The 15,350-nt window shown below is 37.7% G+C and overlaps 1 protein-coding gene across 5 annotated transcripts in view; it reads right to left on the reverse strand.

Annotated features, from left to right (window-relative positions):
* Positions 1 to 3,473: 3,473 nt before the first annotated feature.
* The window catches only part of GTDC1 (glycosyltransferase like domain containing 1), a 435,900-nt gene continuing 424,023 nt past the window's right edge, over positions 3,474 to 15,350 (reverse strand). For all 5 annotated transcript variants that reach the window (XM_062186286.1, XM_062186312.1, XM_062186277.1 and 2 more), the window contains 3 exons: positions 12,931 to 13,001; positions 12,135 to 12,226; positions 3,474 to 7,356 (listed from right to left, as the gene is read on the reverse strand). In XM_062186286.1, the coding sequence (XP_062042270.1) occupies positions 7,273 to 7,356; positions 12,135 to 12,226; positions 12,931 to 13,001 (247 nt within the window). In that variant the 3' untranslated portion in view covers positions 3,474 to 7,272. The remainder of the gene's footprint in view (positions 7,357 to 12,134; positions 12,227 to 12,930; positions 13,002 to 15,350) is intronic.

Raw genomic sequence — 15,350 nt, forward strand, 5'->3', positions numbered from 1 at the left:
TGTTCTTGGGCCTTTGCCCTGGGTGAGACTGAGGAGGCTGCCTCATATCCACAAGAAGGAGCAGCTTCACCTTTGTATGATCTGAAAGACAGCAGAGAAGAGTCAGTCGTCGAGACAGTTCACAGGTGTCTGAGGGCCCGAAATTTTAGCATGAGAAATTAATTCTTTTACATTCCTCTTTTTTGATCATCTAGAACACAATTACAGTCAGGTGTAACATGAAATAGATCTACAGTAAGGTATTAGCATTTTATTTATCCATGTTTCTTCTGATAGTGGGAGGCAGAAGGATGGAAGAGAGGAAAAAAGATGGAGAGGACAATGTTTCCCCCTCCCCCCTTTTAAGGGCTAGTCTTGACCAATGACATTGAATACAGCCTATGGAAAGACCCCTAGAAAATCTGAGTTCTAAACCTGCCTCTATTGCCATGAGACCCATGAAAGTAACTTTTTCTTAGACACTCCGTTTCCGTACATCTAAAGCAGAGACGCTACAAAATTCAAGGCTTACCTGGAGGGCCAGGGATGTTACCTAAATGTTTGACTGTAGCAGAAGGCAGACCACAGGGAGTGCAGGGGCCTGTGGTGGGAGGGATGTATAGACTGATGCTTCCCTAGATAGAGTAACAGCAGTGATAAGAACTGTTAAAATATCGACAAAGTAAATGGTCTCTCATGTCACTTTTAACATCAACAGTGCTGGCCACAAAGCAATCCCCCTGCTATCTTTTGCTCTCTCTAGTGTGACGAAGCAATGGAAGGGAACTGGGTCATGCACACTCGGTGCTTCCTGAAAGGCACACTGGTAACAATGATTACATCCCATATAGGGAAAGGCTTCTAAAAAGTATTTTTTACCCCATAACATATGCCAGCTCATGAAAAATGAAATGATGTTGGAAATATGAAATTTTCAAATGTACAGCACATCACATTGCTAGAGGAACTTATGCAATGACACGTTCCTCTTAGGAGTCCCATCTGAGAGCACTCCACCTGAAGTCTTCTATTTAAGTACAGTCACTTAAAGCAGAGTAATGTAAATTTTAGATAATCTTTCAAGCATTGATTCCTTACAACAGGTTCTGAAAACAATTAGGAGCCTCTCAGGGTTGATGCACATTGCCATGGAGCCCTGGGGGACAGTAAGGAATCTCTCAGGGAATGACAGACAGTAGGAGAGCCCTGAAGACAGTGAGCCCCCAAGCTAACTTAGGAAAACAGCTGTGTAGTGAGTTGGGGATCTTGGTGCCCAAAGCCACGTGTACCTCACATGTACTGGCAAGATATTCATCAAGATATTAGGGACAACTCCCTTCTCACGGGACAGATAGCAATGAAGGACAAAGACCAAAATTCACACCTGTCTTGAAGAGGGAAGGGGACAGGTGAGGACAATAAGAACAGCAGGTCAGGCACTTGGCTGCACCCACAGCTACTGTGCTTTTCCACACAGCTCTCACATTTTCGTCTTCCTCATTAACCTTAACAAGGGAGTTCTCAATTTCCATCTTTTATTTGTCATGTCACAGGCATTAGTCAGAAATGATGATCACCAGCACCCAGGAAAAGGAACTCATGGACGGTCCAGTCTGAGCGTCTCCATGGCATGATTTGTGTCAGGGTTGAGGTGAGACCTGTGCCTCCTGGTAAGTAAAAGGCAGCTCGTGCACATTTGGCTGTGAGAGCAGTTTCTGTCACTATTTGAGAGAAATGGTTTCCAACTCTGTCAATAGTTTTAGAAGTCAAAGAAATGTTAAGGATGGCATGGTAGCAAAGCTAACTGCATGTTTCCTGAAGTATTTACAGCTCCTATGAGAAGGTATATCCAATAACAACATTTAAGACATGTGAAACATCATAAAGTCAGAAGCAGTTACATGCCTTTATGTATCATAGTCCAGTTTAATTGCACGGCGAAAGTGCCTCTTCCCATTCTTTCCACCGTCACCCCTTGGACCTGTTACTGTAAATTTGATGTTTATTCCTGTGATTTTTGTCACACTTCACTTACACATGCACCCACTTTTGAGCAGTACTGAAAATTGCTTGCATGTTTTAAATGTTTCTGTTAAATTTTAATGCATTGCTTTGAAGGGAGGGTATATTACAGAAGCATTAGTTGTCCTACAATTCAATTACATTTTTTATGACTAAAAAATAGAAAAGAATTGTTTCAGAGGTAGGGAGAGAGAGAGAGAGAGCGAGCGAGCGTGAGAACGAGCAGTCCCATCTGCTGATTCATCCCTCAACTGCTCACTACAGCTGGGCTGGGCTGAGGCCAAAGCCAGGATCTGGACACTCAATCCAGGTCTCTCACCTGCGTGGCAGGAACCAAATTACTTGAGCCATCACTGTTTACCAGGGTGTGAATTAGTAGGAAGCTGGAGTCAGGAGCTGAGGTAGGACTTGAACCCAGACACTGCAATATGGGATGTAGGCATCTTAACCAAAGCTTAACTGCTGGGCCAAGTGGCACCCCTCCCATGCAAATTACAAAATGAAACATGTCTAAGCTGGTGATTTATAATGTACTCTTTTCATTGCTAAATATAAGATCTGATATTAAATACTCCCAATTTTCCACTGAAACAGAAAGGCGGTTAGGGCGATACTTGCCAATAGTCAATAGAAAAGTAAGAATCAGAACAAGTCAGCATTAAAAGACAGCATGGACTTCATTTGAAAACTGATTCTATCACCCACAGAAAGTATCTTGAGCCTTACATGAAATTTCTTTTGTGGCTCATAATGCTTCTGGGTAGCAGATGCTTTCTCAAAAACAGATTTTACTTTTAAAAATATCAAATATAATTAACACCTTCAACATAAAATGAAATCTTTGGTTCCAGATGCATTTCAAGGTGTTGAAATGAATCTGTGCAGCCCTCCATGGATAAGGGTTTCCACTAAGCTGCGGATTCTGCTGCCATCTTACGTGTCATGACTAAAGAATTGAGAAGAGAAGTCCATGTAACTCTAACTGCATTGGAAGGATGCCTGTTAAACCAGGAGCAGCTTGACATCTTTTGACCTATTCCTGATCAGCACACGGCACTTACTATGGAAACACCTAGCCAGAAACACGGATTAGTGAAGTTCAGAGCGCTTATCCTAGACACTGTATCAAGACCTTGATTGTGGGCAGAACTTTAGAGGTATTTAAAATTCAATTGGCTTCATAATTTATTTGAAAAGAATAAAATGAATATAAGAGAGAGTTAAAAGAGGAAAGATGAACAATTTTAACAAACATACTTAGAACAATAAACAGCAATGTTTGATTTCTGGAGTTGATTCCCCAGAATGAAACTAAGGAAAACAGTAATTAATAAGTTGAGTTTCCCTCAATTTGTATTCCCAATTATCTGGTGATGACAGCAAATATTAATTAGCTTAATGACACTCTACTCACTTCACCATGTCATGGGTGTTGAGAAGTGCACGCATATATGTAAACACACAGACATACATCTTTTTAAAAAGGTATTATTTATTGTCTTGAAAGGCAGAGTTACAAAGAGAGAACGAGAGCCAGAGAGAGAGAGAGAGAGAGAGAGAGAGAGAGAGAGATCCTCCATTTTCTGGTTCACTCCCCAAATGGCTGCAAAGGCCGAGGCCAGGTCAGGATGAAGCTAGGAGCTTCACCAGGGTCCCCATGTGAGTGCAGGGGCCCAGTTACTCGGGTCATCCTCTGTTGCCCTCCCAGGTGCATTAGCATGAGTATGGATTAGAAGTGGAACAGCTGAGAATAGAACCAGTGTCCATATGGGATGCTGGGGCCATTAACCCAGCCTGCTACACCACAATGCCAGCTCCAACACAGACACGTTTAAAATAATTTTTTTTTTTAATTTCAGAGGTAGAAAGGCAGAGATGGGGGAGGGGAGACAGAAACAGAAACAGAGAAAGAGAGACAGACAGATAGAAAGGCAGCTCCCATCTGCTGGTTTATTCCCCAAACGGCTTCTATGCCAATGACCGGTTAGGCTAAAACCAGGAACAGGGAACTTAATCTTGGTTTGCCATGTGGATGGCAGGGAGCAATTACTTGAGCCATCACCACTGTCTTCCAGGATTTGCTTTAGTAGGAATCTGGACTTAGGAGCTGAAGCTGGGAATCAACCCTATGTACTTCTATATGGAACACGGGCATCTTCATGGGCAACTCAATCACAAGACTAAATGCGTGTCCCAGCTACATCTTTTATACTTTTACAATTTTTTATTGCATTTATGCACTGATACCAAATATGACAGCATCATTTTCAAAAATCATAACTTTTTTTTAATATTGGAAGGAATGCTGGCCATAGTTAAAGACAAAAAACTGGATTTGGGCATAGAAAAACACCCATATGGGGCCAGCTTTATGGTGTAGTGGGTGAAGCTGCTGCCAGGAAGACCAGCATCCCATATAGGTGCTGGTTCAGGTCCCAGCTGCTCCACTTCCCAGCCAGATCCCTGCTAATGTTCCTGGGAAAGCTGTGGAGGATAGTCCTAGTGCTTGGGCCCCTGTACCCATGTGGGAGACTAGGATAAAGCTCCTGACTTCGACCTGCCTCAGCATTGGCTGTTGTGGCCATTTGGGGAGCGAACAGCAGCTGGAAGGTCTCTCTCTCTCTATCTCTGTCTCTTCCTCTTTATTCCTGTGATTCTGACTTTCAAATAGATAAATCTTAAAAAACAAAACAAAACAAAAAAACAAAACACCCATACATGGATAACTTTCAGTATCACATTTTTCCCAAATCAGGAAAACATTTAAATGTTTAGATTTACGGTCTGAAAAGTATCTCATGTATTTTCTCCATGAATTAGCAAGGAAGACTACACGGATAGTTGTTGTGCATGTAGGATGCTATGCACTATTGGCGGGCGCCGCGGCTCACTAGGCTAATCCTCCACCTGCGGCACTGGCACCCGGGTTCTAGTCCCGGTCAGGGCGCCGGATTCTGTCCTGGTTGCTCCTCTTCCAGTCCAGCTCTCTGCTGTGGCTCGGGAAGGCAGTGGAGGATGGCCCAAATCCTTGGGCCCTGCACCCGCATGGGATACCAGGAGGAAGCACCTGGCTCCTGGCTTGGGATCCGCAAAGCGCCAGCAGTAGTGGCCATTTGGGGGGTGAACCAATGGAAGGAAGACATTTCTCTCTGTCTCTCACTGTCTAACTCTGCCTGTCCAAAAAAAAAAAAAAGATGCTATGCACTATAAAACGTGAGCCCACTGTTTTCAGTACAGGAAACCTTGGTAAGGAATCTCTGCTGTCAGATTGTAATATTATCTTGTGAAGACATTGTCCGTGACATCGCACCTCGGTGACTGAAGCAAATTGACTAGTCTGACCCACCTCAGCAGAGGGTATGAAGTGTAACCCCGGCCCAGAAGAAGTGCCTGAGAACTTCTTGTTTACAGTCATATCTTTGGTTTTGCTTTCAAAGGAGCACCCCTGCTAGATTCCAAGTTCCTCAGGCTTCAGATGACTGGCAGGCGCTTCCATAGCGTTCCCGAGCCCTTTGTTCTATGGGTGAGGGAGAAGTTTGTTCAGAGGCTTGAGCTGAAGCCAGTGCTGTGGTGGCCCATCATATGTGACGGATCTCATACTGGCTGGGGAGAGGAGTTTCTGTTCCAAGGTAGAGCTTGTTGTTTCCACTTCTTACACTTTCTATCTTCAGAGTCCCAGGCCTCATGGACTCTGAACTGCCTCCTGTGATCTGCAAGACTGCCCCTATCCCTAGGGCTGTGCATGGCTCCCTAACCTTGACCTTGTTCCTGCTTTTGATTTTGCTACCTGTGAAATGGGCCCTACTGGATATCTGAGACATTGTTCACTCAACGTGGGGATGTCTGCTAGATCACTCAATCCTTGTAGAAGCCAGAGAGCCAGGCTTGGCCCCTGGCTAGCCACCTCTCCCCACTGCTCCTCACTCTGCAGTGTATAGAGTTATTCATTTCAAAAGCTAAGAAAGTTACAATTTACCTGTCAGTAAACAGAAGACAGTTTATCAACAGACTTTACCTTAATGACTACAAATGTTTACCTCCTGCTTTCCAGAATGCAAAGAAAATCTTGGAAATGTCATAATATCTTACAAACATTTGCAAAACAGATCCTTGTTCATCCGGAAAGGAAACAATTGTATTCGTTGTCTCTGACACAAGGAAAACCCTCAGTGAGAAACATACAGATAGATGTACACACTTCTACCTAACTGAATATGCTAATTAAACACTGCAGTGGACAGTTTATTAAAAATTTATTTTGCCATCTACCCATTCAAAACATCTTTACATCAACAAAAACAGCAGCTTGACTATTGGAATTTAAGTGATTTATCTGGAAAAGATCATATTTCAAGCTGGATGCAAACACTTTTGAGAATTTTTTTTAAATCAAAATTACTAGTTTTGTGAGAAGTATTTTGAATTCTCTACTTTTAATGCCTCAAAAAAAAATTAAAACAATTACCTCAGTGTTCATTTTATGGGCGGGATGGCCCCTCTTACTGTATTTGCCATGTTTGTCCGAATTACAGCTGTTTATCTTGCAACTTTCTTTGAGATTAATTAAATGCAAATGTAACTCTGTGAATCATGGGAATACCTGCCAGACCCCTTATTAATACCTTCGCTTAAAAACCCCTGTGCCGGAGAGTCATTAATTTGCTTAAAGAAAAGTGCTAAAGCAGCCCTTTGCCCACAGACCATTCCGAGATGGCTGCCCAATTAGTCCAGCAGCATTCTGATCCTCCTTCCAGGCCCCGTGGCCCTCTGAGGACACAAGAGGGCTCCGATGATAACCTGGCAACCTAGGTAGAAACCCAGCCAAGTGCGAGTGTTTGAAGCTGCAGTTTGGCTGCCATCGTGTCGGCGAAAAGAAAGAATTCAGGCACCATGTCATCCAGTACAAAGGATAAAAACGGATTCAACCGGAAATTCAATGTGGCACCACATATGGGATACATGAGTGCGGTTATACAACAGGCCACATATTTTTTTTTGAACAGTCTCCTACATGTGATGCCGAGGACATGTGTAACCATCATAGCGTCTCTAGGAATCTGTATTTAATTTGGGTTGGGGTGGTGGCAGGGATTGGAGATCTGAAGCTGCCACAGGTTTGTGGCAGATGGCTCCGTGTCAGCTATGACAAGCAGCCAGGCTCAGCTTCCTCTGCAGATTTTCTTTTCTCTCTGATCAGGTAAATATGGGCACACTCTGGAAAGTTCTTCAGATTCTGCCTTAGGCTGCAAGTTTGTGACTTAGCCCCATCTGTCACAAATCTTCCCTAGGTTCTGTTGTAAGCAGAGACCTGAATTTACCATGCAGGGCTGCCCAGGAAAATGGAGCCATTTCACCCTGAAACAAGAGGGAGGGAGAGATGAGAAAGAAACATTAAGCACTGAAAGACCAAAGAATGTTGAAAATTCATATTGCAAATCTGCATCACTTGCGTCAATTATATTACAAAAAGCCACCAAGTAAATGGTTCTCGAGTTTCAGCACTTCGGCAAATCCCAGTTTCTGATTGGTTTAAAGTGTCACTATTTCTAACCATGGGAGAAAGCTACTGGTTTGTTCTCTTTTTTTTTTGCAAATGGGTACATTCTGCCCCACACAGACTTCCTGGTTTATGTTACGGATGACAGCTATTAGAATTTTATCATCCAACTTTTAACTTTTATAAACACAAGATATGCAACACTCTTCATACATGTTTTGCTAATGTGAATTTTACTATTAAGTGGGGAAGACACAAGATAAATGCCATTACTACTATGTGGAATTCATAAAGCACTTCGTGTTTACAAATGGGTTCATATTCATTATTACATTATAGCAGGACCTCAGGATGGAAATGCTATGAAGATTAAAGAAAAAAATTCTTCCAGGTTTAAGGATGAATCACAGAGAGCCTAAGAAAATCACCTACAGCCAGGCTGCAAATGAGTAGCTGAGAAAGATGAGAAGCCAAATCCTCCAACAGATCTTAATCAGCCAAAGCATATCTATTGTGCTAAGGGAATTTTTGCTTTTATTTTATTTAGACAAATCAAGGGAAAACCAAACCAAATTATGGGAGGAAGTGAGGAAGGAAGGGAGAAAGGAGAAGCAGAAGAGAGGGAAGAGTGGAAACAGAGAGAGAGAGACATTGATTAACATTGAGAATCTGATTGTAACTGTACTGGTGCAGTTGAGAGATGTTAGACTTCTTTAAATGGTTACAAAGATTTAAGTTTTCAATTTTAAGGAAAAAGTAAGGACTTGGGAGGGGAGTTAACACCAATGAGCAACACCTTCTTCGCATCTAAGGAGAGTATAAGCTGAATTTAAAAGGGGGCTATAATTTGACCAGACTCTTGAAGGAAACTTCAAGTGGGTTGGCTGTGGTTCCAGCAGATATAGTCTAACATAATTAAAACAACCACAAATGGCTTTTCTGGGCATTGAGTTGGAATTGTAAGCTTAATCATTGTTTGGAATTAGTTTTAGACAGAAATCTAAAAATTCTTTTCTCCTCCAAATAACAGCAGGTTATGAAGTGTCTTGAATGTTGAGGAATTTGCAAAGTACAAAATAAGAGTCAGCAGCTATCATCTGAAAAAACCTTAAGAAACTCTAAGTCACATTGAAAGCTAAGAGAAAGAATACCAATACCATCTCGTCTTTCACATAGACTGTGGCTCCATGTGTAAATGAAAGTAAATGAGAAAAAGGATGGGAAGGATCTTTTCTGTTAGTCCAGGAAGTGTCAACCTTATACAACTGCTCCGTTTGTATTCTTGTCCTGTTTTCAACACTATTAACAAGGGACTACCCATACATTTTTTTTTCTGAAAGGATTTTCAAATGTCATGAAGCAAGGCCCTCTAAAAGCATGGAGTACTAATATCAAATAGTTGTTGGAAACTTTTGGTAAGTAAATTCACACAGTAAAAGTGAGATCAAAATTTTCATTTCATGAACTAGATTTGCTTGAGTTGGAAAGGGAAAATTATTGCTGGTGTAGGATGTCAATACTTGGCTGATTATTTTATGATTACTTCTAGAAACCTGTATTCTTCAGGAGCCACCAAAGAGCTCACTGTTGTGGATGCAGTCACACAGATTTTTTTTCTGTGTCCCAACTATGTGGTCAAGCCATCTGCTTACTTACAAGAAGATGTGTCCTGACAGCGCAAGAAATCACAGCCAATTACTCAACTGTGGCTGTGAACTCTTAAAGAAGTCATTTTAGATTTTAAAAAAAATTAACAAAATCATCTTCTATTTTTAAAATTACTAACACACATTTAATTTTTGCATGCAGTGGATTTCCCTGAAGATGCTACGAAAAATGTATGAAAGAGACAAAGAGGGAGCGTGTATGTTCATGCATGTGGGGAACATAAACCTTTCAGACCTGAAACCGTTTCAGGTGAGAAGCCACAGACACGGTGTGCTGCAGCAGAAGCCACTTTAAGAGAAAAAGTAAATTCTGTTTTCTGCTTTTCAGTTCCTAACATGCTGTTTCAAATCCTGCTTCAAGTTATAGCCCCCAAACTCTCACTCATATTGAAAGTATAATGTCTCATGTGAGAAGTAAGCCAAGTGTTAGTAGCCTTATTCTAGTCATTAAATTTCTAAGTGTGAATCCATATGAAAAATTCTATCCTAAAGTGAACTCTATATGATAAGAAATTGAAATGATCTTAAAATGTAAACTTCTAACAAAAAAAGAGTAAGGTGTAAAAATGTAAAAGGAACAAATTAAGGAATTCAGTGACATTCTATCCTTGTAGATCTTAGAAGCATATGTTTTATAAAAGCAAACCAGTACTGTCCAATAGAATAAGTCTAAAAATAAACCCCAACATTCTCTTCACAGTAAATATGAAAGATTCTCTTCCATTGCATGAGAAAAGTAGATTAAAAAAAGCTGCCTTGGAGGAACTAATTCTCTGGTATTCACTGAAAACAAAATTTACCTGGAAATGTTTGTTTTTAAAATATAAGGTGAAAAATTATCACCACTTATTATATTTCAATTATAAAGGTTTAGAAGGCATTCTTTATTTGTTTTGACTATAAAACCTATTACAACAAACTAAATCTGTGGTCCTGCCTACAACTGTAACTCAATGCCTTATACTCTGTCAGGTTTTCCTAATAATTTGAGTCATATATATTTTCATTACTTCCAATTTTTGGAAATTTATTAATTTTTGAGTTTAATTTTTAATTGTAATATCACTGAGATGTGCAAATTAGGATGTATGTGAAAGCATATTACAGTTTATAAGAAAAAGCTCAATGATAGAAAATACTTAAAATGAATTATACATGTAAACTTTTATAAATGCTTCTACATGGATTATTGATTTATATAACTTTGAGATGGAACCTGTTGTGATACACAAATAAAAATATTTATAAATATTAACATGCAATGGTTCAATGAAATAACATTTAAGACAGAGGGTGTCTTTTAAGATGTACAAGGAACAATTTGGTATATTAACAGCATACCGCTAAGCTGACATTCTTTCAGGATTTTTCCAGGAATTGTTTGTAAAATAGATAATTATAACTATGTTATGGCAGTAGCTCCATTAAATATTTCAACTAGAGATCTGCTTTCTTTTCTTACTGGAGACAACTTGTTGCAGTAACTTTTGAAATGGTTAAAAATTTGCAGATGCAGAATACCAGGGGTAGTAAGGCCTAACCTAAATTAACATTAAGAGCTGCAAATACATTTCACCAAAAATCCACCTGAATGGGAAAAGACAATAATGTGACTATGAAATTATGGAAAGTAGCTTAGTAAATGGATCCACTTGTACTAATATTCTATTTCCTCAATTTTCATAATCTGCATATTTTGACAGATTATCACGTGGGGGGCAATTTAATATTTTATACAATCAACACTGCTACTGAACTTTTAAGATTAGGAAATCTGAAGGTCAGTCTTGGAGGACAGTTTCTCTGTGACGCTTCCCATGTACACAATACAGTGGTATTGACTCAAGGAGTAATACTGAAGCCTGGAACTGTTCAGTCAGCATTTTAAACTATTATGAGCTACCTTCTGAACCATTGCCAAGTTAATAGACAATGAAAGATAATGAGCTTGAAATTGGGTGTTAAATTGCATTTTTGGTTCTCTCCCTTTTTCTTGAAGTTTAACTGTTTCCTGCAGAAACAAAGTCATGTTTTGATGTATCACTACGTAAACATGTATTTTAGGACTTGAAAAGGGAAAGAAAAGAAAAAAGGCAGAGAGCTGTATTTCATGTAGAAGGTTATACATTAACATGGGAAAATTAAAATATGCTGGATTATAAAAGTGCTAGATTGTAAACTATACTGAATTTATGTAAAATGAAGATGCTACATTCAAAGAATATAAAAAGGTATATTACTCATGGCCTAGAGCCACCTTCGAAACTCATAAAGCAGATTTATCCTAGTTCAATTACTTGGACTTTTAGTAGGGCTTTTTTGTGCTGTTATTTCAACAATGTAAAATTCTTGATTCAAATGAAGGAATAAGATAATGAATGAAGCAGTGAATGATGATGCTATTTATACTACTTGCCTTTGCCTTTGCCATTCGGATGAAACCGGCAGTTTTAATTCTAAACAAACCGAAGATTTTTCCGTTATTTGATTAAACTGGACAAGAGACATATTTGGCTTTTGAAAGTCATCTTTAAAGTAGTTCAGAAATGCACACTGAACTTCACTAACATCATTCACCTGAATTTTTGAGGGCTGAAGATTTCATTATGATGGGAAGAAAGGCTTATGCTCATTAGTATAATTGTAGAATCTTTCCTTTACTTCCTTTTAAACATTAATCCAGGTTCATTTTATAAGCCTCATGGGGCTACATGTAAAGGACAGTAATCTTAGAAAACAATAAATTTAAAAAAGCATGTACCATGCATTAAGTGCACGTATTTCATAAGACCTAGGTTAATATAACTGGCATCCAGTTTAATTAATCCTTGTTAGTGTAACAACTAATATCCCTCCCTAGCATGTTTCCTTTAAACATTAGTATGTTAATTAAATGTTTTTTTCCTAAAGATTTTTCTTTGTACTTCAATATAGCATTTATACCATGTAAATCTCTTCTGAGTAACTACCTTATAGAGATGTTTTCTGACAATATCTGGTCTCCTGCAGAAATTCTGGAGCCTTTTGGAAAGCTGTTCAGGTGTAGAATACAGATATTCAGCTGCAGGAAAAACAGATACATTTTTAATGAAACAAAAACCTCAAAGCACACACTCGATATTAGTCACTTTACTAATTAAAAATGCATATTGCTCTGTGCCGCCTCATGTTTTACATTATTTAAGCATGATTTTATAAGGTTACCTCAGCTCACAAGGATGTTTAATGCTAAATAAGACTGTGTAGTTGCGCTGTTTAGACATCTCCTTTGGGTGATTAAAATACATTATTCTAATGTAACACAATGCATATGTGATATATTTAGTGATGAGAATTTTTTTTCAAAGAACTAGTATTATAGCCGTATGTACCCTGTACAACAGTTGCATATTATTAACTAGTCAATTGTTTAAATAATTTGGTGTGACTTTCAGTCCTTGGTTTTTCTCTGTGTATATCATTAAAAAAAATCTGTAAGCAATTGCAGCAACACTGACCTGCTTATAAAAATCCATCATTATGGGATGTGTATGCTAACAATGAAGAATGCTATTTGAAAACTTGCTTTTTTGTTATCTTAAAAGAACAGATGGTAAATATAAGCTTACTCTAATGTATTAAAACACATAAAATTTTCCTTAACACTAACATGTTGACTTGCCAAATAAACAATTGCTCCTGCCTAAGTTTATTTTCAAACTTTCTAATTTAGCAGGAATCATGTATTTAATCTCAACAAAGACAAAAGCACATTAACACAACTACCTGGAAATATTTCGGGATAAACCAAATCTTTGGGACAAACTGGGTAACAGCCACAATACACAGCTTCCAACCTAAAGAAAATTTAGGAAGAGGATAAAAATGTTAAAAAATTATCATCATAGCCAGAAAGTGGTTTTGTTTGCCTAATAGTACGAGCCCAGAGTTAAGTGGGACAAAATAACATGGTCGGCAGTACAATTCTAAAAGCCAGAGTTGCTCTTTTGAAAGATTTTATTGATCATATATGAATTTCATAGAACAGAACCAAGAGCATATGCTTTGTTCACTGAATTAATCAAAGCGCAGCTCTGCATTTTTTTGGTTGTTTTTAAAATACTGTTTAACACATTTTATAATCAGCAGATAAACACATGTAACAACATGGTAAAGCATGGACAGCTTTTCTTAATAATGCTGAAAAGCCTCAGAATGTTCATTTTTCAAAAATGTTTAAATAACATAGCAAATACTTAACTTCAGCACTGAAGCCATAGAAATGATCGAGACACTTTTAAAAGCAGCAGAAAAAAATTTACAATCTGTTGTGATGGGGCATTTTCATTTTAAGCTTATTCTTCAGAACAATTTGTTATTATGCAGAATGTAAAACTTTTCTCTCTTTGGCTGAAAACCTCTCATGAAGATTACATTAATGAATATTTTGCTTTCTTGATGAAAAATTCAGCTCACTTTCCCCTTTATCAGAAGAGAACACTTTTATTATTAAGCAAACATGAAAAGTTTCACTTTGTGAGAAAATTTCCCCATGGACTGCTTGGGGAACTTTTTCCTCCTGTCACAGTAGTAAGGGTTAAGTAAAGGAAGGCACTACACCCCACCATGGTTGTGTCAGGCCCACATAAAGGCTATTGATCTGACATGTAATAAACTTTGAGATACCACTGTCATTTCTGTTGTCTAGAAATTATGCAGTGAAATTCAAAACACTCTTTAAAATATGTTTATTTTATGAGAAACTTTGAATTGCATCCAAAATGTTGACCAAAGGCGGAATTTATTTTGAACTGCAGATTTTTTTTTCAACCCAAGAATAATTTGAAGTCATGTCAATGTTTACCTTGTTTATTTACAGTGACAAAGTACATGAAATTTAAGTTGTTTTAAGTGGGTGATGTTTTCTGTATTTTATTATGTTAACTGAAATTAGTTTAAATGAAAAGTATTTATGTGAATTCTGGAAAAATACTGAATTCAGAGATAGAAGATATAAGATAACGGAGTGGAAAGGCATAGGTTCTAGTTGCCAATGATTAATTTCAGAATCCAAACTAATGTCTATTTTTTTTCATATGCATAGGGTACATATAGGAATTCCTATAGTTAGCACAGTGATAAACTACACTGTTGCTCTATTATAGAACACTAAGGAAAGTTTTGAGCATTTAAACCACTGAAATCTTTACAAACCAAAAGAAAACATGCACTTTTTCTGAAGATAATTCATGTTTTAAAATGCTGTGCCAACCGAAGAGCAAATACATATGAACATTGTCTTAGAACTACATAAAATCGAAAGAATGAAGTCAAAATCATTTCAGAAAGTGCACACATATTATCTGCTTTTTCACAATGGATTTGTATTAGCGTACTCTGTTCCCCAAAACAAAATTGCAGGCCAAGCTACATTTTGAGTCATTGTATGAGTATGCACCATGCAATTTCCAAAAAACCTCTGCTATTAAAATACTGTGCAGTAAGAAAGGAACAGCATTATTTGGTTTAAGAATCAATTCACAAATTTTAGATTTTGACCTTCATTTGTAAATTATCTCATTCATGGTTATATTTCTAATTCATCAAGGAAAAAAATCCCTACCATCTCTGTTGGTAATATTTTTAACTTGTTAAAATATGAAACCTTATTGTATGTATTATTTGGATCAGGAATATATACATACATATATATATATATATATAAAATCTGTGTACATATATATGTATATATGATCAGGACACAGTATTTTAAAACAAATTTATAAATTCCACTCATAAGTTTCTCATATATTTTGTTACTTTGAAGAAAATTATCATCTCATGACAATAATACAATTACTCATCATTTCAATTCTTATGCACTACCAGTTAAATAATAAATAGGGTTCCAATTGATCTATTGTTAAAATGACTAGTAAATGACCTTTTTATTCCAATTAACAAATCATCTGCTAAATCTATGAATCTTAATATTCAGATCTATTCACTTCAATTCATACAATTTATCTGCAAATAGTTGTTGGGCTTTTGATTCTAAATATAATTAGCTGATAATTTTGCTTGGCTGAATTACTTTTCTGGAGGGCCTGCAAAGGCTCTCAGTCGCATTATCTAGCAATAATGAATCTGATAGGTGAAATTTTTTACTGTAATGAGGATGAGACACAGTTGTGACACCTGAGTCT

The sequence above is a fragment of the Lepus europaeus genome, chromosome 1 (genome assembly GCF_033115175.1).
Source record: "Lepus europaeus isolate LE1 chromosome 1, mLepTim1.pri, whole genome shotgun sequence".
Classification (NCBI taxonomy): domain Eukaryota; kingdom Metazoa; phylum Chordata; class Mammalia; order Lagomorpha; family Leporidae; genus Lepus; species Lepus europaeus.